This window comes from Temnothorax longispinosus, chromosome 2, assembly GCF_030848805.1.
Source record: "Temnothorax longispinosus isolate EJ_2023e chromosome 2, Tlon_JGU_v1, whole genome shotgun sequence".
Taxonomy (NCBI): Eukaryota; Metazoa; Arthropoda; class Insecta; order Hymenoptera; family Formicidae; genus Temnothorax; species Temnothorax longispinosus.
In genome coordinates this window covers 16,503,267-16,528,973 of record NC_092359.1, presented here as the reverse complement: position 1 = coordinate 16,528,973, position 25,707 = coordinate 16,503,267, and the positions used below count along the sequence as shown (strand labels likewise).

Genomic DNA, 25,707 nt, shown 5'->3' with positions numbered 1-25,707 from the left:
ATAAATTTTATATTATTTTTCTAATAATTGTTATAAAAAGAGATGAAGAGTACATTGACAAAAAAAGAAAGCGTTCGATAAAAATGATTTATAGTATCACAAAGAGTCGATCGTGCTTTATTAAAGCAGCGCATCCTGTTTCGCACTTTATATTGCCCTCTCAGGGTTGTATTTTGAATCGACGATATTCACACTTTGTCGCAATCAATAGTGCATTTTTCATACGGACAACGGCCGGGCACAATAGCATCAATCGCAACGGCATTATCGATACAACGACAAGGTGCCTGCCAGGGAAATTTCATCCACTGTACTGGACGCTCACTAACGCACGGTTTTCGACAGGATCGATTTAGTTTGGCTAAAGCGTCGAATTCTGTCCCACGCAATATCCGCTTGTTGTCCCAGGCGAGGTGTATTTGGCGGTGGATGGGGTGCGCATTGTTTACAAAAAATATTACTATTCCGAAACGTACTTGAGCGTAATATTCGAAAGTTACGCCGTTCCAATATTTGAAGCTGGTTTTTATTTCAATGCGAGAACTACAATATAAGAACTGTGTTTAATAGATACGTATTTTTGGACATTATAGTTGTCTATCTCTTTTTTTTATTTGAGATCTTTACTGTAATTTATCGATTCAATAGATCTTTGCGGTAATATTTCCCGTACCTTATTCAACATTATTTACATAAAAATATTTTTTTTAGAAAAATTTTTCATTTTTTTAATCGTAGATAAAATTTATTTATACGCAAGATATATTTTTAAAAACAGTTACCACATGTGAAGAAAATAATATTTCCAAGCACACAATTTTCTTTCTCCTTCCGAGAATATCGCATCGTTAATCGCGAGACACTCTTGCTCCTCTCTCGCTCATCTTTTTCTCACGCCGAGGTAATTCCTTCGACGTATCTCTCAGGGGCTCGTTACGCTACTCCTTTGAGCTTTGTCTCATCTTTTTTTTTATATGGTTAAAAAGTATCATGAGAGAAGAAACGCGCGATGGGGACGGCGGTACATACATTTTATCCCCGAAGTCGTCAAACGAGCCTTGCCGGTTTAAGTGGGATTCACGGAGAATGCAACAGTTTGTTGGCTTTTCCCTTTGGTCCTTCCAGCTTGGATTTCCGCGTGCCTGCGATATTCACGTGTGTGTACTGCTCCCCGAGAACCTGGAAATAAGTCGGTGGGCAGTGGATGGAGTACGGAAGCGGCATGAATCTCTCTTAGCTCGAGCCGAGAATGAGGTGTTTCATTTAAGGGGACTAAGCAGTCAGATTTATCAAAACTAAAGCTTTTTTGGGGGAATTTATTACAAAGAAATGAATTTAAACCGAAACTTGACCTTTAACACAATGTTTATTAGAATCATAAACTATATTACTATAACAAAAAATTTTTTTTAGTTGAAAATATGCATTAAAAACTTTAAACGTATTTTTCTTCGTTTCTTATTTTCTTTTCATTACAGTGATAACTCAAATACAGATACTCAAATCGACTTGAAAAAATTAAACATGTTTACAACATGTATAATTTCGGACTAACAACCTCTAAAAAGTCTGTACAAACTCTAGTTTTTGCGAAAAAAAATCAAACAACTCTTTTTCCGTTTTTTATTTAAAAAAAGAGCCCGAGTAAAGTAGTCTTCTTAACTGAAGTTTACACGATATAGCGCAAATTAGTTCATCGCGCATTTATCACGATACGACTCTTTCTTCGAACGGTCTTCGTTCCTCCTTTTCTTCTGGAGGAATTTATCAAGCGCAGCATAGAGCGTCTTTTCAGCGCAAAGAAAAAAAATACGATAACGAGCGTCCTCGATGCAGAGATGCATGGTGTATATTTGTAAATCTGTTCGATTTATATATTTCAATGAAAAAGTAACTTAAATAACTTGGCAGGCCGAAATTAAGTATCGATCGCTGCGCCAGTAAGACACAGCAATATTGGACGCTAAATAAGAAATGAACAATAGAAGTCTGTTAAGCAGCAACTGCTTAAAAATGTAATACATAGACTTGCAGTTGAGTAAAAAGTAAAAATAGATATCGCAGTATTGAAAAGTAAAAGATATGTATGTATCTTAATATTCAGTTAGTTTATATTAATCTCAATCAGAAACAATTAGAAACATAGAAAAAGAGATACAAGAGAGGATTATAAGCAAAATATATACTGCATTAATTTAATATTTTCTCCTATCATTTTCCCGAAATTAGACGCCTCGGGACATCGTTTAATTATAACGTATGCTGATAGAATGTATTTGTATTATGCTGCCTAGTGCCTACTAATTACATTAACATGAGATAAAATTGGCTTTAATTAAATAATGCGCTGTCAGGCGAGTTTGAAAACAAAGATGAAAACGGGACTATATATAGAGAGATGTATATTTTTCACTTGTTCAACTGCAATCGCGTGAATAATAACAAATAATTAATAAAATTTTTCCTTTATTATTAGTTATTAATAGCATACTCAACTCAAGATTTTATTAAATATCTTAAATAGAATTTACTGATATAGAAAAGCAGACAATATTACCACATTTGCAATTTCTCTTTGCTGTGTCTTCAAATTTTATTTTTGATGCTATCATTGATATTGTATAGAATTTTAACATTTTGAATTTGATTAGCATGCAATCGTCTTTTTCCGAAAAATGACAAAATTTCCTTTTTAAAAACTGCAATTATTATCAGCCGAAAAGCATTCTGGATAATAAAACTTATAGAAATCCTCAATATTTGATTAGATCATGGTAGAATGCAACGTGAAAGGAAACGAGCAATCGGTTATAAATTTAAAATATTAGGAAACACAAGGAACGGAGGATCGATTTGATTGCAATTTGTCGGTGACCGTGCGCAATCGTAGCTACAGTAATCTGACCGTAAATAATGAAAGTTAATTACTGAATTCCGATATCGGTATAACACGCGTAACACCACTGGCCAAAGCTAATTCTGAACAGGTGGTTGTAGTCTCGTTGGAGATGCGCACGGTTGTATCGCACGTCATTATGCGGGTGCGTTGCGCGTGCAACACGAGCGTAGAGAGATGCGCGCATGCCGCATACATGTATGCGGATTCCATTGTACGCGGTTACATTGTGAATCACTGTCCGACCTGAATGGGAATTGATCCGACGATTGACGCGCGCCGAATCCCCGCACGTCTTATCTGATGCCCGCCGCTAGGTTTTGCGATAACGCTACACATCGCGATACACAAGCGATACACATCGCTGTCAATCACATGCATATAAATAGTCCGTCTATCCACGATAAGCCTCGCCCGGTGTATCGATGGTTATTTTTGCCTCAATTTCGAGATTTTTGCCTCAATTTGTGTTATTGATTTGACAATTTAACTTTTCACCTGCACACATTAGGTAAATATTCGGAAAATGAAGCGAACTGTATTGCAGTAAAATCAATTTTAGATTTGGTCATATTTGAAGTTAAATAAAGAGTAAAGATTTCATTTCCGACATTTCATACACATTTGAAAATATTTGGAAAATGAAGCAAACTGGTGAACTGTCTTGCAGTAAAATCAATTTTGAATTTGGTCATATTTGAAATTAAATAAATAGTAAACGTTATTTCGGCTATTTGCGCCAAATAGCGGAATATTCTTTGCCACTGACGTTTCGTATTAAATGTATTTCTTTTAAACGGTCTTTTTCTCTCAAAAGGTCTGGATATACGGAAATATCTGGTGCTCCATGTGGCTGGCGGTCGACGTTTGGATGTGCACGGCGTCGATATTGAATTTATGCGCCATCAGCTTGGATAGGTACTTGGCGGTGACCAGGCCAGTCAGTTATCCTCAGGCAAGTACCACTCAGCACTCATGAAAACGATTATCCCAAGGAGATCAGACGCGCGTTACGCATCAATCAATTTGGCCACTCCGCTTGACGTGGCGTTTGTGTTCGACGGGAATATTCCCAAGTGGTTACACTTTGCAGAAACAAAAAATATACCGAGAGAAAGTGAAATTAAAAGCGAGTTTTATAAACGGTGAAAATCTTACAATTATTTTGAAATTTTTGTATTTGAAGAAGAAAATATATAATATTCACAATATTATTATTAGGTTACCAAGATCCAGTATGGACCGTAAATGGCACTTTTCTCTCTAATTGATTAAATTTTTGTATTTGCTGTTCAAAATATTTGCAATGCTCAATTAGATGCATTGAGCTTTACATTTTAGAAAATTAAAATAACAAAAACATAAACTTGTGCGCATCGAGAAATGGAAAAAAACAACACGAAAAACATAATTTAAAAAATGTGATTTTTCTTTCTAAAGACCTTTCTAAAGAGGTATACCGACCAATCTCGTTATCTCCTTATCTACGCAATTATCGCGTCCCTGACGCGCATTTCCCCGTTAATCGTCTCATTTATTTTTCTCGTTTCCATAAATCCAGCTTATGTCGACAAAGAGGGCTAGATTGCTGGTGGCCACCGTTTGGGTTTCGAGCTTCGTTATCTGTTTTCCGCCTTTAGTCGGCTGGAAGGACAAACGGGTGCGTACTAGCCACGGCTAATCCGCCTTCGCGCTGTTATTACGATTTTCAATCGTCATTCGATCGGCCCCGGCCAGCCGGCCGGCCGGATCGTGTTTGTTCCGCACGCGTTTTTAATCGCTTCCTCTGTTCTCGCAGTCGCATACTACGTTCAATGATACGTATCCCTCGTACGGCCCGTCCAACACCACCACTATACTTGTACCGATGAAGCCGTGCCCATGGATCTGCGAGCTGACCAACGACGCCGGCTACGTCGTTTACAGGTAAGTCTTGCAAGGACTCTTGGACCTTCATTACATACATATTGGATCATGACGCGTAGTAACGAGAAATTACACGAATACTTTTCTCTTTGCGTACATCGGTATAAATTGGTTGTCCGTTATCCAGTGAAATAGCAGGCGTGTCGTAAAAATGGAGCCATGGAAAATACCTTTTTAATGTCTTCTCTGCATTGAAGAGACATTATTCAATTTAATTGCGTAAAATTAATTAATTTTAATATACGCTACAGGAAGCAATCAGAATACAGGATTAAAATTGTATTTTAGATATCGAGTTTTCTATTTGGATTTGTTATGTATATAATAAAATTTATACAACTGAATTATTTGCATAACATTAATACATATATTGATATCTAACATGTATATTAAAATCTGAGAATTTACGTGACGTACAATGATCGAATTTTTAAAACAACAATGTAAACATGTCAATTAAAGATCACATTACTTTTGAAGCAGAAATGTATTTGACATTTTCGCAAGATAAAAGCATATTGTATGTATCATTCTTGACATATTTTATTTCCGTTTTAAAAAAAGATAAGCTCGAGAGATTGTAGGATTTGTAACTTGACAAATAGTACATGTACGATATTAGCTTTTGAGTTAAATCCGAAATTTCGTTGTGGATAAGACTGCGCCAATAATAACAATAATGTGAGTATTTTGTCAGTTTATTGTAACAGAACACATTGTAACAGAAATGTCGACCCTATAACAACATAATTTACGGCAGAAGGAAACAGATTTTGATTACCGTCCACTCCTAATACAGCGATTCAACTGTTGCGTTAATTTAATTTTTATGTAATATACGATAACTTTTTAACCGACTGACTTATTTGTAATGCGACACTGAGGATGGTCCTATAAAGGTCCGAAACGTCTGTAGTTTTTAACTTAAATATAGAATATTTTAACATCAACACCCAGTTACGGTTCGATGGTCCATATTCTTTGATTGACCAATAATAACAGTTTTATTTCTATGTCGTTATATCATATTGTGCGAGTCAATCAAGGTCGATTATATACGCACCGTACGGTGGCGATCAATACGCTGATAAATCGTAAACGCCTGATGCGTTTCGAGTGCTGTCCAGCGGACTTCGACGTGGTTCTCGATTGCGTCATCTTGTCCATTGTTAACGCCGGTAGTCAAATTAATATTCGCCCGTAGTCTGATGATTTGCGTTGGACTGCACGCGCAGAGAAGCGTCCGATATGTTATCGCGAAACGGGGAAATACGCGATTATCACCAGCGTGACAGGAAATCGCAATATCGCATACTGTGTTGCAGCGCCCTGGGCTCCTTCTACATACCGATGCTGGTGATGATGTTTTTTTATTGGCGGATCTACAACGCCGCGGTTTCCACGACGAGGGCCATTAATCAAGGTTTTCGCACAACAAAAGCCTCGAAAATGTTTGGCACCAGGTAAACCCTCGCGCCAGTTTTTTTTCTCCCCCGAAACTTCCGTTTACCAGAGTAGTGAATTTATTTTTTACAATATTTTTTACAATCCTGCAATCGATTTTTATCACACATTTATTTGTGTCACTTTTTTGTGAGATCGACGTGAATACTGATCATTTCACGTTAATTGCCTTTTATCTATAACCGAGAATATCTTGTCGGACATTAATTATTCTACCTATGCAAATTTTTAATATTGTACATAAGACAAATTCATTATCTCCTGTCATTCCCTTTTAATGAAATGGCGCTGCAAATGAATTTTCCTGCATTCGAATATGTTTTTCCACGCTTTGTTCTCTCTCGAGTCGTCATTTCGTTCGCGGGTTCTGCGGTTGAGCTTCTTCTTCGCGCGCGAGAGAGAGGAAGCTTCCTTTTTACGGGAGCTTCATTATGCCGCTGACAGGCATAATAGAGAATACGCCTATGCAGAAGCACGACGCATTTTCCTATTCTTATGCAGGTTCGACGAACAAAGACTGACCTTACGAATACACCGTGGCCGCGGTAGCGTCCACAACGGCAGCAACAACGGCAACTCGAGAAGTCCGGACTCGAGCAGCCGCAGCTCCGTTAAGCGCGAGAAGTTCAAGATCTCGGTCTCCTATCCCAGCACCGAGACTCTCAACACGAAGTGCAACACCCTCAACAGAACGCCGTCGAGATGCTCGCAAATCTCGGTTCATTACAGCAACGGGCAGACGCAGACGCAGCTTTGTCCGGCCTCGCAAAACACGCATCTTAAGGTAAATTAGATTTTAACGAGCTCCATTCGCACAGATCTCTCCCCGAGGGCACAATTAGCTGCTCGAGACGCATGGACTCTTGTTTTTTTAATTTTCCGACCTTTTTTTCATCTTTTAAGAACAGCGGGGTCTTCTTCGTCGCAAAATTATACAATCTTGATATATAGTTTTATCGTTTTCATTGCACAAAATTCATTTTGGAAAAAACTATATGAAAGATTTATATATATTTTTTTGTATTACTGTGTATAATATATATTTATAATTTATAATATACTAACACATTCGGAAGACTGGAATTTAGTTTTCACCGTTGGAAGTGATGTCGAACGTGCATAAATTTCCAGGTTCCAGCACCACATTCCAGGTGACATTTTGTCGCTGCAATTTCGAGTGCACACGCTTTTTTATTGGCGACTAATCGACGGCATTTTGCAAAATGAAACGAATCAAGGATCACTTTTTCGTTCAATAAAACCGACGTACTCGTTCGATCGGACGGGGCTATCGAGCCGTATAAATTCACTCTTTTTCCTCTTTTCCCTCGCAGTTTTGTTTCACGAGGATCTCCGAGCTTTTATTTGCCGTTTAAATCGTCGAATCGTAATTATTCTCCCGCATGTGAGTACGGATATCGCGCGGATTTACAGACGGACGAAACGAAGCAGGATATGGACACGCGCCCGTTTCGTTGAGGGCTTTCACGTCATGTATGATCGCTGACACCGATAAATATATATATATATATATATATCCAGGGAAGAAATAAAAATCTATTCCCTCATCGCTTCTTGACAGATGTGGATGACAGACTTTTAATCTAAAGATATATCACGCTGTTTTATAGACAGGCACGAATTAAATTCTCATTTTCATATATTCTCAAAAACGCAAACACAAAATAAAGATTTGCAAGCCAATCGAGATAAAACAGCAACAAGAATGTCTCTGTGCTTGCATTTAAGCACGAATAATTAAATTTTAATCTCTGGAAAAATTTATAAATCGCGTTGTGCGGCAGTTATCTGTTCCACACTTTGATTCCGTTCGTAAGAAAGCACGAGTGTTCAGTCGAGTATGATCGCCGTATTGCTGTGGCAATACCTTTGACAATTAACAGTGACTTTAGACGCTGCTCGCGATCGTCATGGAAAAAACTACCGTTTTACGGCGTCCGTAAATCTCGCGCGAAAGTGAATCTATATTTTATAGGCACACGTGGTGCGTGTAGGTGTGTGTGTGTGTGTGTGTGTGCCGGAGTCGTAAAGGCCGACTTGTTAAATCCCCTTTCAGGTGGGTGGTGTCAATAGGGTCGGCAGCAGCAAAAGACCGAGCAGGCGGAGCAGCTGCGAGAGTCAGATGACCGGCGACGAGTTGTCGCTGCGCGAGATGACGACGAGCAACGAGGAGAAGCCGCGAGTGATGAAGCTGGGCAAGAGAAACATAAAAGCCCAAGTGCGTCCCTCCATGTCGGCTCGTTTTTACGGTTTTCACACCTTTGGCTATCGGAGACCCATTTTTCATTTCAAATGTCATACAAAAAAACGAACGTGCAACGTTCGACAGTTTAGTAAGACGTTATTTTACTGCACGACGGAAATTCAGTTTCTGTCTTCAGTCGACTTACAATTATAGTGATAACGTCGATTACTTGTCGGGATTAATTTGGATCGCGTAACAGTTAATAATCAAAATATGAATGCACGTTATAAGTGAGTTAATATCTTTTACTTCGTTAAAAGATGATGTTAATTTTTTTATAATGCGCATTCATATTTTAACAAACTAGATATTAAAAATATTATGTCGGTTGACGGTGATGCTTGAGACAAAGATGTACGCAGGTGAAGAGATTTCGCATGGAGACGAAGGCGGCGAAGACCCTGGGCATCATCGTCGGCGGCTTCATTATGTGCTGGCTGCCTTTTTTCACCATGTATCTGGTGCGCGCGTTCTATCCGAATCACATCCATCCAACCGTCTTCAGCGTGCTGTTCTGGCTAGGATACTGCAATTCCGCGATAAATCCGTGTATCTACGCCCTCTTCAGCAAGGACTTCCGCTTCGCTTTCAAGAGAATCATCTGCTGCAGGTGCTCCTGCATACAACGCGCCAACACCCTGCGACGTGGCAGTGATGGCAGCCAATTGGCAATGAGGTCAGTGTTATAATTTGTATTACAAAGTGTATTACGCGTTCTGCGATTTATTTTTGTGCACGGTCGCACGTTTCCGCGCCGCGATAAAAGAAGCGTTTAAGTTGGCGCGGCGTTGCGATTTGTATTACAAATGGAGTGGCATTGCATTCTGCGATCTATTTTCGCACGATCGCGCTTTCGCGTCATAAGGAAGGAGGCTTAAAAAATTATCAATTATCTGGTTTATATTTTGAATTTAAGATTTAAAATAATTAATTAGCTAAAGACTCTCGATATTAAAATTGAAGAGAAACGAGGAAAAGTGGACTATGAGAGTCAACTGCGGTTACTTGTGCGTAAGTTGACGCTATGTAATATTTAATTAATAATTTAATACAGACTATAAATCGTACGTTTCGACTTCACTTTGAACCATCTTCAGCGTGACGCGCGGTGATAGATACATTAAATAATCTCAGGTTCTCCGAAAAGTATAAGGTAAATAGTATTTAAAAGTATTTAAAAATTGAATGTATAAAGAATGTATAAAGAATGTATAAATTTCAAGAGGAAAAATCAGAAAATTTCGCTATTTATAGTCCGCAAAATATTTGGACTAGAAATGAAAATTGAGAGTAATTCTGGCAAAGAGACCATGAAATCTACTCACTAAACCAAGTTCAGAGAACGCGAGATTGGCTTGCTAAAGCTCTATAAGAAAGACTGAGATAATTTTTTAACGACGGTGATTGATATAATCGTTGACCTAATATAATTCTTTCTTCAATAGACAAGAATTAACAATCACTATCTACGCTCATTTTACATTTATAAACACAGCAATCTAGAAAAGAAACTAGAAGTTGATTCAAAAACATCAGAGACTTAGTGGAAAAACACCAATTCTATTCACTATTTTTGTTCCGTCTCAACAAATAATCCTACAATCACAACTACGTCTGAAATAACCACTAATGGACTTTCATTGTCTTTTTTCCCAGTTGAATACACAAGGAATAGTTTCCATCATTATTTGAAATTCCCTTCAACCCGTCGTCTTTCTCCAATAACATCCACAGCTCTTTCCTCACATCTATAAGAAATAACTGGTTCAAAAATTTAACTTTCTATCCGATCCCCAAAGAAATACAATGTTTCCTCCAGTTAGGTGGGAATTTTTTATCTATAATAGAAAAAAACAGAAAAATAATCATTGAATTTATACAAAAACATAGAATGCAAAAAAATTCTAGAGAGACGATTAAATATTAGGAATCGTTCCATTCCTATTTTCAATAGTTTTCCTTCTCTCGGAACAACCATGCAGCCTAACAACTCAACACTTTCCATTTTTAATCTATTGTCAACAACAAAACAATACGTTAAAAATGTTCCGGATATTATTTTTACTAGAATGAATAAGGGCAATATTATATAGGTAAGCCTTAGACAAAAATTATTATAAACAAAAACTTCAGAAAATGATACAAGATACAGACACATACATAAAAATCAGTAAAGATCCAACTAAAAACCTCTGACAATGTTCGAGCCTTGCTTACAAGACGGAGAAAACAAAATTATATTTTAATCGCCACATATAAACAAATAACAGTGATGGGGTGTTGCCGAGGATTTATGGGCTTCCCAAAACCCACAAATTAAAATGTCCTTTCAGAATTATATTCAATTAGCTTCCTTCCTTTATAACATTATCTCTTTTAATCATTGATAACAGCTTCCAATTAATTCAAAAATAAACTGAAACACATATAGATAACAATTTTATCCTAACTTTCATTGATGTTTCTTTTTTTACTAATATCCCCATTAATCTGACAAAAAGTTTACATAGCGTCAACTCGCGCACAAATAACCGCGTTTGGCTCTCATAGTCAACTTTTCCTTATTACTCTAATATTAAAATTTAAATTTATTGTTAGAGAACCTTGCCATACGTCAGTTCATGACGTATTCTAGCTTTTCATCTGTCCGATTATCATCCGTATGCGTTGAACGTGAGGAAAGTTTTTTATACTGTCACATAAAAGAAAATCCTTAAATTATTTCATCACGTTTTATGTATCGTAAACGATGATATATATCAACGAGTTCTATATAAGGATCAATGCTTCCACCCGGTTATATGAACGTATTTTCTCTAGGTTGTAAAATACGCGATCAATTCTGTGGCTCAGGTCTAAAATAGTTTCCCAATTTTGGATAAATTGAGTTGAAAAATATATTTTTTGAAGATTTTATAGAACCTGAGCTCTAATTAACTCAAGAGAGAGGACTTTCATTAAAAAAAAAAAAAAAATCCCGCAGAATGATATTCGCACCCGCGATGTGTCTCACGAGAACGATTATGCGTGTGTCTGCGTAGGAACGAACGAAGCCCGAGTTACTCGATCCGCGTGGCACAGCACGGCACCTCCATCGACGACTCGGATCCGGATCCGTCGTTGGAGGCGACCCACTCGCAGAGCGAGTCCAGATGATTGTAGCGACATGTCCGTTCCGGCACGCAGCGCGTCACCTTCAATCCCCGATCCTCCAAAGCGAGGATATTCTCTTTCTGATGATGGCGTGATGGCGCTCCGAAAGCCGCGCTCGACACGCGGCCATCACGTCATGACGACGACGAGTTGCCGCCGCCCGCGCGCGGCCTCCTCGACGCTTGGTGTGCCAACGTAAATCAGTTCCGCCGTTCTGCCAGACTAAACGTTGCGTCAGCATTTCGCGTAAATCAGACACCCCGGTGAAGCTGGGAAATGCGCCCGGACTTTATCTGCGTATCTCGCCGCGAATGCACGAAATCGGTAGGCGAGTTAACAGACAGGTAACGAGCGACGCGCGAGTCAGACGAAGTGAATAACGTACCACTCGCTCAGCCTGTCTAGTTTATTACTCTTTGTTGTTGAAAAGAAAAACCCGATGCTTGGCTGGTCCATGTAATCTCGCTACAACGGCGACTTTACTTCGACGCCAGGTCAACAGAGAATGTAAAAAGCTCCGGGTAGTTTTTTGAGCGAGGCAACAAATAATTTGATGCTTGGTCTGCTTCCTCGCTAAATCGCGCGATCTCGCTGTAACGAGTTTATAAGCCAGCGGAGGGGTAAGTCAAGTAGCGGATTGCTCTCTCTCCTCGCTTTTCTGTCATCTACTAGAGACTAAAAAAAAAAAAAAGAATGAAAAAGAAAACGCAAACTAGGTACTGTGCGATTTGCCTTCGCGCTGTAATTGCGGCGAGGTCGACGGAAACAGAGGACCAGGTGGAGCTTCACGATGCGCGTCTACTCGGAATTGAATTCTAGCGCGACAGACCTGGAACGCGGGCGCTTCATCCGCGCGAGAAGCGTGAGAAAAAGAGAAGACGAGAGAAATTCGACTTTTTTTCGCGAGAGTAATAATCGCGGCGCTTCGCTTCGATTCGTACATTCGGGCTACACGAGGAGCTTCCCACGGTTTGTCCTTCGTAAAAGGACCGTCTTCTTGCGTCCGGTAGACGCAGTAAGTCACAGTTTTAATATACGTTACGTGTGTCCCACGCAGATCACGATCGATCAGAGAGAATAATTGATCGTTCATTAGATCTGGAAACGATAATCTCCGATAATTTCGCATAATGTGTACGCAAGTCGGTGTGCCTTCTTTCGTCATCTCGCAGTAGAGAGTACACCGTTTTTCGCGACGAGAGAAAATTACCCGCTCTCCGTTCTTCCACACGGATACGCGCGAGCGCGCGCATATACACGCACACACATACACAGAGCCGTTTTGCAATGTTATTTATTCGTTCCGATATACGATACGATACTCGCGCAAGCGAATTACACGTGTAGTTTCTAGTCCCTATAAGCCCTTCCCCGGTTTCGAACGGACGATCGGATCGACCGATCGACCAACTCGCTACCGATCGCCCTCAATCGTCTGTGCGTGCGTTGCGCCACGCATTTCGTCTTACGTCGCTGTCAAAGATTTGCGCTTTGAAGACTTGAGAATCATCGCGGGTCGTTCTCAAGCTGGGAAAGAAAGCAGGAGTTGGACAATCGCCTCGCGTCCGATCGGGAACGAGCGTCCGACAGGCGCGCAGACGTAAAAACGAGCGACGCAGACCTCCTATGTACATATCGATATCTATGTGTACGCAACAACACGCTAAGTATGTCGTTATATCTTCTATATGAACCGATGTTCACGTGCACGCTCGCATAAATCGGCGTTTCTCCTCCCCCTCCCGCACTCTTCATCTTGCGTATTTTTTCATTCAAGCGATTCTCGAATGCATTCGAAATGCATCTGGAATAAGGTCGCGCAATTCTTCGATGGCATTGATGCGTTTCTTTTTATCCCGCGCGTATATTATCGATTTGCAAAACATTCGAATCACATCGTCATCGCCGCGCGAGCATGGCACATGTATTACTTTGTACAATGGGTCAATGTCGGTGCGGATACCGCCCGGGCGACGCTACATCTCATTTTTGCAGAACTTCCCGATTCATCTTCCTCAGATCGCCGTCATAGTTTTTCGCAACTGTAATTCGACGGGGGCGGCGAGACGACCGATCGATTTAAAGAAAAAAATGCGTGATTTATGTATTATGTGATATATCGTATAAATAAGTAAGCAAACGGATGGAAATAAATATGTGAGTACGTATAAACAGATCCGTCTTTCAAACTTTGCATTACACACTCGGAAATTCAGCGGCGCAACACGGTACGTATTAAAATCAATACCGCTGAAAATTTTTAAAAGGGGAGAACAACCGAATCCTTTGTTTTATAATGTCTCATAATATTTTTATATATAGTTACAAAATCTAAATATCTAAAGAGCAATAGATCGTTTATAAATAGTGCTGAAAGTTACCCTTAGTTATATATAAAAATATTTTCTGTAATTATGTATAATTATCAGAGAAGACTTAAGCCCCTTGCACAATAGGCGATAGCGACAGCGACAGCAACAGCGAAAAAGTTGCCGACAAAGGCATAGCTTTGTCGGCAATCTTGTCGCTGTCGCTATCGCCATCGCTATCGCCTATTGTGCAAGGGGCTTTACCCTTAATTCGTATACTCTCGCGGAGATTCCTTTTATCTCTTTAAAATCGCCTTTTCTGGTATTAAGCATTAATTACTCACTCCTGATTACTGGGTGACTTATAAAATATTCATGATGCAAACAGGTCACAACCACAATTTCTACAACTATAAGCATCTTGATTCAGTGATTATTTCATTATGTTTCGTCATGTTTCCATCGCGGCTGCCTCCCTCGGGATTCTAATTTGCGTCCCTTGCAGCTCGATCTGAATCTCCTCGACGCTTTTGCCCTTCGTCTCCGGCACCATCACGGAGACAAATATGGTTCCAATTAAACTTATCACGCCGAATGTAGCGAACGACGAGGAGATCCCCATGAGATCCACCATGTCCTGAAAGCACTTTGTCACCAAAAACGCCAGCGTCCAATTGCATATCGCGGTGGCGGCGCTCGCCACGCTCTTCACGTTGCTTGTAAACAACTCGCCGACCATCAACCAGGGTATAGGACCGAAGCCGATGCTGAAAATCACGATGAATACCGCGAACGAGAGCAGAGGGATCCAGGAGAAGCTCGAGAGATCGTGCGAGCTCTGAAACAACCGGAGAGCTCGCCAGTCAATTAAAAAACTTGGATATAAAAACATGAAATTGCAAATGAGCGTACGATTGAAAATTACTATTGAAGGCCGATAATTGAATATTTTGAAAAATTATAGATTTGTAATTAAAATTTGATTAATATTTGATTAAGTAATAAGGTTTTTACCTGGAAACGGAAATACCCCGATAACGTGAACATACAAACAGCCATCACTGACGCACTAATGAACAATAATAGCTTCCTGCCGGTGCGTTCGATCAGAATAGTTGAAAAATAGGTGGCGATCACTTGTACGATACCGACGATCACCGACGACGTGGACGAGCTCAGAGTTGATCCCGCGTGGTCGAAGATTATTTTCGCGTAGAATATCAGAGTGTTAACGCCGGAGAGTTGTTGGAAAAACATTAGACCTGAAAAAATTATCGAACGTCGAGTTAAAGCGCTGACACAATACTACATAAAATATATGTATATACGTGATATGCGTGAAAAATTAAATAAAGTTAATAACATTAGTAAATTAATTAATTATTTTGACAAAAGTATTCAGTAATTAATTTAATGTAACTAATTAACAGTTGAATTTAATTTAACTGTTTAATTTAACTAATTAATAGTTAAATTAAACATTTCTGCTTACCAAGTGTGATGCAGGTAGCTTTCTGATAATTTCTCAAATGCAAAATATTGGGCCTGGCTTGGCGCATTTCCGACGCCTGAAGCTCGAACCTGGCCAATTCCGTCTCGGTGTCGTAGCGAACCCCTCTGTAGTGTTTCAGCACATCATTCGCCTCGTTCTTCCGGCCCCGCATGACCAACCACGCCGGTGATTCCGGTACGAACAGGAAGGAGATCAAAAGCAAAGCGGGCGCCACGGAACAAAGTATCGCGATGACGTGCAAGTTATCGGTGAAGGCTGCAAACGTAATGTCACCGCTTATCATTTCAGGAAAGTTGTCGTGCGGTTGTGCCCTAGAACACTCGCGACTTGAGTTTTATCTATCGTTGCAGACACCGTCAAACCGTGTACAGCGCGTCAAGTTCTTCATAGTGACAGCTTTAATTATCTGTGTCATTACAATGTCCGACATTACAGATGTTTAGATGGAGAGCTACATTTCGCATGTTGTGGAAAATGTAACGAAAAAACGAACGTTTAAGTTATATATAAATTTTACGAAACTTTTTTAGTTATTAATATAAATTATTTTATATCAATTTTGTCAATTAATCATTGATGTAATGGGATATAATAATATACATTCGAAAATTTAATTATAATGTACAATCAATTAGAGAGAAGACCACCATTTACGGTCAGGACTGAATCTTGGATAGTCTAATAATAATATTGTATGAATTTTATATGTTTCCTTCAAATTTACTATTATTATTGGACTTCCGAGATCCAGTCCTGACCTGAAATGGCGTTCTTTTCTCTAACTGATTGCATACCATAACGGTTTTGTTTTACTTATTATTATTAATTAATGTATTTTACTGATTTCAATTGTAGGTTTTGTTGCGCGGTATCAAAGGCACGTGCCATGGAATTGATCAGTGTTATATTTATAAAATCGAAACGTTTCTTTACCAGTAGCATATGCGAAGAGAATTCCGGCGGTAATCTGTAACTGGAAAATGGTGCCAAGCAAGCCCCTAATGCTCTGCTCGGCAATCTCAGACGCGAACATGGGAACAACGACGGATGCTGCGCCGCATGCTGCCCCCGCAATAAACCGCGCCAAGAAAATCCTTTCGATGGAAAAACTCGATTATGTAACGTAAGTAGAAAATCAATGAAACCGTACAGTAAGTTAAGGCTGGCTGGGAACGCCAATCGATGAATAAAACGTGATAGATAACGGATTTCTTCTACTATATAATTGAACCATTGTGTAAATTGTAAATTAACGATAAAAGCGTTGAAAGTGAGATTTGGCTATGTATTATTATTCATTTTGGCGTAACGTGAAATTTAAAAAAATTTCTTTTTACACGAAAAAAAAATACGTTAACATTTCACATGAAGCATTTTTCAAATCCTCTCTTTCGCGTTTTTTAAAATACAATTCCAAACATGGAACTACATTTTCATTATTATTGACATAAATAACATCGCGCGAGTCGCGAACGAAATGCCGTGCCGTGTCAGAATCCGAAGTGTGAATCTTCTTACCATATCTTACTTCGCGCGAATCCGATAATGTACCAGCACAGAAATAAGGGCACGGTCGTCGCCCAAATCGTTCTCTTCCGACCAAACCTATCCGCCAGGATTCCCGCCGGGATAGCGGTCGGAATCGCACCGAGAGGCACCAGGGAAGAAATCCATGAGCCCTCCTGATCGCTGACAGGCAGGGTGTCGTTCGTGTTGTAAAGTGGCAAGGCGGATGACGTCCATGACAAATACGTGCCGATCGAGAACGCGGCGAGTGTCGCTAAGCGGTAACAGAAAGTAAATGTCAGACACACATTTCATCTCGCAAAATTCCTCTTGAGAGGAATATTCTATTTGATCTATCTCGTGAAATATATTTTATCTTCGACAACGTTTTCTGTCTTGAGAGAATTCTTCCACCTCGCGCGTTACTCTTGATATTCTCCTGCTTGGAGATCCCACGGGCGCGCGCAGGGACGGGAACGCCAAGTTAAATTACAGCGAAGAGATGTCTATCGAGAGAGTTTTAACTACGGGAGGCGAACTTTCGATTAAATTAAGAAACACGATTAATGCGGCAATCGCGCGTAATAGTTTTTTTTTTTGAGCGGCGTTTTTTTTCTTTTCAAAACCGCTTCCTAACTCGCCGAAGGCTACGAAGATGAAGACAGATTTACACGTTTTTATCGCCGTTCAAAATCTCCCCCAAGCGTACGCGCTGGATTCACTGTTTTTTTTTTAACTTCCTTGCGTCTATTAAATATTCATGTGTAAATGTGGCAGCCGCATCTGAATATCGCGATGAGTTCGCAAGAGGATTAAGCGTATTCCCACCCACAAAACTCACCCACAAGCACGCCCACGTATTGCGCGCATTTCGAAGTCGGTCGCTCGCGCGACGATCTCTCGTCACTCTGTGCAATTAAAGCCATTGTGCATTCACGAGAAAACGCACGATCACTTTAGCCACTTAAAACACTTTGCAAAAACAAACGGTGCCCCGCACACGCGTAAGTATGCGCGCACGTCCGCCGCCGCGCCGCAACGGTAGAGTTCAAGCGACATTGAACTCAAAAAAGCGTCACGTCGTGACGCAATCCGTCGAATGCCACAGATTGTGCCCGTCCTAATCCGCGTTTCTTCCGCGAGATCTTTTTATCAACGCCGCCGCTACCGATATCGGTCGATTCGGTGTTGTAACCCCGGCGCTTACGTAAAGACCAAAGTTGAGGTTTTACGCCATCATCAGAAAGTAATCTGTGTAACTGTTATCGGATATTATTGCATTTCTCGCCTCGGTATTTTACGCGTCTCTCACAATCAGACTTAAGCGGGATATAATTGTGCGCGGATAAAGTTCATCTGCCCGCTATTCAGGTTGCGTTTATGCCGCTTTGAACACGCCGTTTCATACACGTCACATTCAACGCAGCCGTTTCCGCTTTCACCACCGCGCTCGGTTGAGCTGAAACGCCGTAAGAGATGTTGTTCCTCGAATACACAAGTGTACCATTAAATCCTTTCGAGAAATACTGAAACATGATATTTCGATTTCATTCCTGAAACACGACTGAATCGTATCTCTACAAACAGTACAAACATAATTTCTGCTTGTCTGGAAGACGATCCATTTTAGTATTTGAACCTCAATATTTGAAATTCAAAGGTAGGAGGAGACATTTAAAAAAACGTGGCTGCAAAATCTATTACACAAATTTATTAATGTGAATAGTAAAAATTTAATTTTTTTAATAAAATGATTCTCATATTTAATTTTCCTAATAAAATAATTAGGGGAACGTGAGGCAGAACGGGAACTCGGGCAGAACGGGGTACTTTATTTGTGCCATCAAGTGATATAATTTCTTGAAACTACTCAGTACCTATATCGTCGTCTACCAGACAGCAGTTGGTAGCCATTCCTTAAGCCTTATGTGTTATTTGAAGGTAACGTCATATTTTATTACAGTGTTTTTACAGTATTAGATACTTCTTCCATCTCATGTAAGTGAAAGAAAGTTACTTGTACTTTATTTACTTCTAATGTTGTTTTTTGTTTTTTTTTTATTTAAGTTTCATGCCATCCTGTTAAATGAATAAAAAGGAAGGTACCTCGTTTTTTTCTCCATAGGATAAAACGAGGCAAATAACTTTTTTTTGTTTAAATAGTATTGTTTGTATTGTTTGTATAGTATTTAAAAAGGATTATTACAAAATTGATAATCTAATAATTGTTTTTCGTTCTTTATATAGTAATGAAAGCATTTATTTATATTATAAAATAAAACAGTTGAAATTATTTATTACAAAATATTTATTTTTAAACATTAACTACTCCATTCTGCCCCTATATTTTTAATAATGGTATAAATATATTGCGCCTGAATATGTGCAAATCTATTGCATTTATTCATTTCATGCAGAAATGATTAAGAGAGAACAAAGAAGAGACAGGGGGACATATGAAGACAACAATAGAGATTGCATTTTTCATCTGTATTTACGTAATATGATCAATAAGTGCAATCTACTAAACAATCTTGAAAACATGACATCATTAACGCCTTTCGATCTAAAAATGATAGAAGAAGAATGCTTACGGAACGTGAAGTAATTTATCCGGTCGCAATCGCGACCGCGGAGTAAGCTTAACATTACAAAGAAAAAATAAAGTTAGGAGGATACTCGAATACGAATCAAGTCCGTTCCTCCGCGTTTCCGCGATAACAATCGTTGAACAAACTCGAGAAGCATTCGCGCAATACTTCCTCCAATCCCCGACACCAATATTTATTACGCGAGACGATACATTTGAATTATTTAAATACGAACTTTTCTGGTACATCTTCTTATTGCTCCTTGACTGTCGCGAGTAATTATCTTTAACAAAAGCAATCAAGATCCGTTAAATAAATACACGAAATATATGAGTTTACTTTATCTTTTCGCTTTGTCCTTTTCACTTTTCTCTCTTTATTGAAATTAATTTCTCGATCAAAATTTACAAAAATATATTCTGCTTCTATTTAGAAAGCTCAAATATACTTTATTATTCTTTATTATTCCGCGAGATTGAGATCCACTGACAAATTCGAAATTTAGGAAAGGAAATTGTGTACGGTATTAATGTTTGAAATATGACATTGCGCTTCTCGAAGACGAAAGCTTTTACGCCTCACGGGACACTTTCTATGGCGCCGACGTGATTATCACTTCGCTTCTGGCAGATTAGTTGCCAAGACTCTGAATCCATTGTGATCAGCGATGTAATGCACCTGCTGAAGAATCCCGTTGGGATCGATGTAACTGTAGGCACCCCTAGTGGTGCCGTCGAGCGACCTGGATTCAGTTTTGGCGCTCGAGTCCCCGGTATAACTGTAATCGTATTGGCCCAGGGAGTCCTGGGTGTGATGCAGCGAGCTGTGAAGGAATCTATAAGGCACCACCGGAAGTACGTAGGGCGCGGGCAAGGCCAGCCGTTTCTGAATGCTGGCGAGCGGCATCACCCTCCCCGAATGCAAGGCATTCTGATAAGACGTCGTCCGTTCGTCGTCCTTGAGAAGCGTGTTCTCCCTTAGTGACGTCGAGGGTGCTAATGACGAGGCGGCGATGGTGGTGGTGGGGCCCGAAGACGTGGGCGATACCTTCGAGAGGCTCGGATCCGGCTTGGGAACGTTGATTCTCTCTGCCTCCGATCTTGGCAACAAGAACGGATTGGTGGTACCCTAAAAAGAAGAAGCGAGTAAAAGAAATTGCTTAATTTCTATTTTAACATTGGACAGATTGGATATTTGGAATGTCAATTGGAATGTCGTTTTACATATTATTTTACATTTACTTTGAATTATACAAAACAGTATGTACTATTATACATACATATGTATGTATATGTCGCAGGAATTTTACGTAATTCATTTTTTTTTTTTTTTGCAAAATTCTTAGAGAATCCACAAAAAACTGGGATATTGTGGAATATATATATATATATATATATATATATATATATATATATATATATATATATATGTATAACTTCTATCTTTAGTAATCAGTAGAATTTTGGCGTTAAAGGTGTGGAAAATTATATATTTTTTTTACTATTTATTTTATATTTATAATGAAAATATTTTATAGGGTAATTATTTTTATCGAAACGCTCTCTCTTATTAAGCAAAAAATTCCAAGGCAATCGCGCGGTGCTATGAATTTCTCGTACGTTTCAAAAGATGAAACGCGTGAATTTTACCTTTTTACCGCCGCGTTCCTCTTATTCGAGCAAACTTCGATTGAAATGTCCGCGCGCGCGACTTGCACATACCTCTATTTCTCGCGTCTTCAAATTCAGTTCGGTCTTGCTGGCGCCGTCCGGCTGGATTTGGGCGAAGCTAAAGTACGACGGCACGATCTTGTACGACAGAAGATTCTGATCCTGCCAATTGGCCTGATGCGACTTTTGCAACTCCTCGAGATGATTTCTCTTCGCCGCGGCCACTTCCGGCGTGTCGTGTACAGTTTGCTGCTCATCCTTGGGTGGCTGCGGCAGATTGCTCGCGCTGACTCTAAATCCATTCTTATCGTCCGCCGTATACGAGACCGTTTGCAAAATTCCATTTGCGTCGATGTAGGAATATCCTGAGGGCATAAATAGAAATGATAATACTCCTCGATAACGGGGCGCCATTGTGTCATCTAGGGAACGCTTATTCGCGCGTGGAAAGATATTTACAATTGTCGCATCTGTTACTATTGATGTACGTTAGTCGCCGTAATTATTGCTACTATTGATTAATATTTAAAATGACAATAATTAGATAGCACTTGCGCTCTTTTGATAATTATGTATATATTCATATAATTTTGCGCACGTTACATTACGCGTATCGTGAGTCATCACATTGCAATCGAGAGAGAGAAGCGGCTCTAACATGCAACCGCGCATTGTCATCCGAGGAAATTTGCAGGGACGAGCATGCGGCGTATGGGCGTCTTTCTTACGTCATGCCGGCGAGCATTAGCGAAAGATTCACTCGCAGGACGTAGGCCGGTAATGCACCTCTTGTAACACACTTTGCAAAAGAATGCATTCCATTTATGCACTTGCGGCACGCGCATTAGATCATGAATCGTGACAAAGCGCGCGCGCGCGCGTTGCCGTCCGTTGCAGATAAATTTCGCTTTACATTTACATATATAAGATGTCCCAGCTCTGCGTGACTGGCCTTTATCAACGATGAGCTCTATTACTGAAACGTCAAAATGTGTAAAAAATAAAGAAAAAGAACTTACCACCCTGCGTGACACCGTTCAAGGTAGTTTCCGCTTTGGCGTGATGCGGCCCCGTGAAGGAATATTGATAAGATCCCGATCCGTCTTGTATGTGGTACTGCCTTAACGGCGAAAGGGCCGGTATCGGGCTCAGCCAAACATTGGCGATCGGCGAAGCGATGGATCGTCCGATGACGAGGCTGCACAAAATTGTCTACAGGCAGAGAAATATGAAAAATATCAACTATAATTAATATTATCGAATTATTATCGGCGTGTTAAGCAGCTTTAATCGAAAATACGATATAAGCCCGCGAAAAATTGTCATTAGTTAAAGCAATTGATTCACGAATTGAAAGACTCTGTAAATTTTTATATCGATTTGCGATGAGTACGTCCCGTGATTATTAATAAAATCCTCTTATTTAATTATTATCATTTTCATATTTTTAAATTATATTGTAATATACGTAAATAAAATTGTACCAAAATCCATCCGTTGCAGCTGTGAATTTTAATTTGCTAGTACCGAATAATTCGGCTTAAAACAATGTGGCATAAATTATCAAATTATACTGCGATGGAAATTATTAAAGATTCTCCGTAGCTCGAATTAAGACTGTAATATGCAACATCAATTTGTTAGGGCGCTTATTCTAAACAGCTATATTTGTCTTAAGTGTTCCATTTCGCAAATGAGACACGTCTCATTACAGCTATGTTTATTAACCAATTAATTAAATGGCAGTGCATCAGCTGCAACAGCTACGCAGGCGTGAGGATACGACTGTCATTACATGGCAGACATAATTTTCTACACTAGGGATATTGCTATTTAGAGACACGCGACAACATTAGTCGTGATTACGCGGATACGAAGAAAAACTGCGCCTCGTCTGGAGTGGCATATACGTATACCTAACGTTCATCGATTGAGGAATTTCAGCGCGATTACGCGGAACGGCTTATCGGCACAATTCCGAGCTGCATTTATTATGATGTTTTTTTTCCGCGGAACAAAACCACATTCCTCGAATTGTGAGCGACGAATCCAGGACTTCGACCGCCAATGAGCGCAACCGCAACTATATCGCAGCAGTTCGGTCAAATCGATAGAATTATTATCGAGGGATATTAAGTTAACCGTTGCTCGCAATGAAATGGTATTATAGAAGCAGTTATTGACACAATATTAATATAGATTCAAAATACGCTCAGGTAATTAAATAATAATCGTAAAATCAAAATGTAGTCGCTAACGTTGGGTGTGTGTCTCTCCTGGGAAGATTTACGCGGTACACGGTAAATATCGTGGTACATGATGGTAAATTGAATTGTAAAACTTTTGTTTCGTCTCAGTCCTCGTTTGTCAAACGCGGGGGTAAAATGCCAAAAGTTTATTTCTCTATCTATACCACAAAGGTGGGCGATGGAATTGAATTAGAGACACCCACAAGAGCAAGATGCTGCAAACTACCTTGAGACTAATTACAAATTGGTCTTGGTCACATCAGGGGATACGAGTAAGAGAAACCTTATATATGCGGTACACGAAGATGCTAAAAATAAATTATACTCAATCGCCATTAAGTCGCGTTTAATTATTTGGTGAGCGCAAAGATTTGGCGTGCAACTCAAGCTGTCGAAACTAGGATTCACTCACGAGTATCATGATCGTCCTCGGTTGGATCAGGCCGCCGGTTGAACCGTCGCTCGATCGTGGCTAGCGGGTCGGGGCCCCTCGATCGCGGGCTTTTCTTTTTCGCTCGCCTAGGATAATCCCGGTGAGAGTCGGCTAACGGGTGTGAGAGTGCAAACTCTCGGTCGCATCCTCTTATATAGGATCCCCGGGGACCTGCCGCGCGCTTACGGTGATTCCCCACCCAAGGCACCCAAGCGTCGCGCGCGACGGGGCCCTAGCGAGGCCCTACGGGGCTACGGGGCTCACGGGATCGCGCTCCTCGCGGAGTGCCCCAAGTGCCTGTTCGTTTGCCCACGATCGCAAATCACCCCGCGCTCGATTTCCACGCCGATAAATCAACGTTTATTGGTCTCGAGTACGAGCCGTCGATCTTACGCGCATTCCGGGCACCGAACGCGTCCCACAGGCTAAGGGATCCGCGCCCCATGTATAATAATGATGCGTGTACGCAAAAGGCGCGAGCGTAATAATGGCAACGCGGCCGTAACGAAAGGTAATTCACGCAGACTGGATTTCAAGTCTCCTCGCAGCGGGTATATTGAGTGGGCTTTATTCATCGGCTGTCGATATCACTTAAGTAGATATATAAATTATTTTTATACACAAAATCGGCTTGAAATTTATACGGATAACTGTTTTTATCTGAGAATTTTTTGAAATTAATTTTTTAATAAGTTTTATAAGTTAATTTTTTAAGTTATGCATAAGATTACAATTAATACCACCTCACCTAAGTATACATAAGTTAACAATTATACCACGAGAGTCCGTCCCACCACTTTTAATGGCACATCAAGAAACTCTATACTCCAGACAATTTGGTGTTCTACATACTTGGTTTGCGAATTTTATAATCTAACCGTATTTCATCGATTTTACAGGTCGAAACGTTTGTTCACATTATTTATTTAAATTTATATTATTAGCACGTACACCTTGCTTGGTTAACTCCCTTTTATATCGGTTGTTTTTAATTTTTCATAACAAAGGCATCACACACACAGGAAATTAATATGCAGAGATTTTCTTGCTTAAATAAATTATCTGTTTATTGATAATATTGATAGTATTGTCTTCACGAAGCGATTTATCCGTCTAAACAGGTTTTCCGAACGTTATTTAGAAATAACGTTTTGCTAAAACAACTGTTTGATTGCTGCTGATAATGCGTTAAATCCGCTTAATAGTTTGTTTTATCGTTGTTAATAACACCTCGTCACTTGTGTTATCGAAGATGTACGCATAATTAATGCGGCCCCACACGCGCGCGTAATCTCCATTACCTTCAAATTGCATTATTGCTAGTTACGACGCATTCATCAACAATGATCGTAATAAGCTGCATCATAAATGCCAAAACGACAAACGCGTCATTACGAGCTGCATATATAATGACATTGGAGGGTAGACGGCGGATGGGAAAAACAGTTTCGCACATGCCAATGCAAATACATGCCCGTTGCACAATGTTACAAGACGTAAACGGAGCCGAGATAAATCTCTCCCGAGACAAGCAGGTCGTTCTCGCTTCAAACCGAATTATCATATTCAAATCTAACAATAAGTGATTTGCTCCGTCGAGGATGAATAATATTTAATCGATAATCGAAATCCTATTAATGCACCGTGTTTCTGAAAAAATTATTTTTTTGTTCGCAAAGAAACCGACAAATAATATAATTCATTGATTTATCCGCCTGTATCTCAACTTTA

At 39.8% G+C, this 25,707-nt stretch overlaps 3 protein-coding genes across 7 annotated transcripts in view; 1 reads left to right on the top strand and 2 right to left on the bottom strand.

The window, feature by feature from the left end:
• Oamb (Octopamine receptor in mushroom bodies) overlaps positions 1–25,707 on the top strand; it is a 160,447-nt gene that overhangs the window by 128,192 nt on the left and 6,548 nt on the right. For 3 of the 5 annotated variants that reach the window (XM_071771867.1, XM_071771865.1, XM_071771866.1), the window contains 7 exons: positions 3,714–3,851; positions 4,458–4,556; positions 4,695–4,822; positions 6,148–6,285; positions 6,788–7,070; positions 8,364–8,525; positions 8,915–9,228. In XM_071771867.1, the coding sequence (XP_071627968.1) occupies positions 3,714–3,851; positions 4,458–4,556; positions 4,695–4,822; positions 6,148–6,285; positions 6,788–7,070; positions 8,364–8,525; positions 8,915–9,228 (1,262 nt within the window). Of the gene's footprint in view, positions 1–3,713; positions 3,852–4,457; positions 4,557–4,694; positions 4,823–6,147; positions 6,286–6,787; positions 7,071–8,363; positions 8,526–8,914; positions 9,229–11,593; positions 13,880–25,707 lie in introns of those variants that run through there. The other 2 variants (XM_071771869.1, XM_071771868.1) reach the window with 2 other exon arrangements.
• Positions 13,991–18,045, bottom strand: LOC139809162 (facilitated trehalose transporter Tret1-like). The gene is made up of 6 exons (XM_071771875.1): positions 17,875–18,045; positions 17,046–17,307; positions 16,461–16,621; positions 15,507–15,782; positions 15,029–15,276; positions 13,991–14,852 (listed from the first exon to the last, which is right to left on the bottom strand). The coding sequence occupies exons 1-6, from the start codon at positions 17,957–17,959 to the stop codon at positions 14,466–14,468; spliced, it is 1,419 nt and encodes a 472-aa protein (XP_071627976.1). The 5' UTR covers positions 17,960–18,045; the 3' UTR covers positions 13,991–14,465.
• On the bottom strand, positions 19,074–24,162 carry Cpr16 (cuticular protein 16). Its single transcript, XM_071771877.1, has 4 exons — positions 23,956–24,162; positions 22,314–22,506; positions 21,346–21,659; positions 19,074–20,752 (listed from the first exon to the last, which is right to left on the bottom strand). The coding sequence occupies exons 1-4, from the start codon at positions 23,962–23,964 to the stop codon at positions 20,237–20,239; spliced, it is 1,032 nt and encodes a 343-aa protein (XP_071627978.1). The 5' UTR covers positions 23,965–24,162; the 3' UTR covers positions 19,074–20,236.

What these genes read in the sequence shown, in the direction of transcription:
- LOC139809162 (XM_071771875.1), bottom strand. Translation starts at nt 17,959, where the DNA reads ATGGCTTTAATTGCACAGAGTGACGAGAGATCGTCGCGCGAGCGACCG. An exon ending in ATACGTGGGCGTGCTTGTGG is followed by an intron (nt 17,308 to 17,874) that starts GTGAGTTTTGTG and finishes GTTACCGCTTAG; the next exon opens with CGACACTCGCCGCGTTCTCG. An exon ending in AGCTACCTGCATCACACTTG is followed by an intron (nt 15,277 to 15,506) that starts GTAAGCAGAAAT and finishes TAATTTTTTCAG; the next exon opens with GTCTAATGTTTTTCCAACAA.
- Cpr16 (XM_071771877.1), bottom strand. An exon ending in GAACGGTGTCACGCAGGGTG is followed by an intron (nt 21,660 to 22,313) that starts GTAAGTTCTTTT and finishes TTATGCCCTCAG; the next exon opens with GATATTCCTACATCGACGCA. An exon ending in TGAAGACGCGAGAAATAGAG is followed by an intron (nt 20,753 to 21,345) that starts GTATGTGCAAGT and finishes TCTTCTTTTTAG; the next exon opens with GGTACCACCAATCCGTTCTT.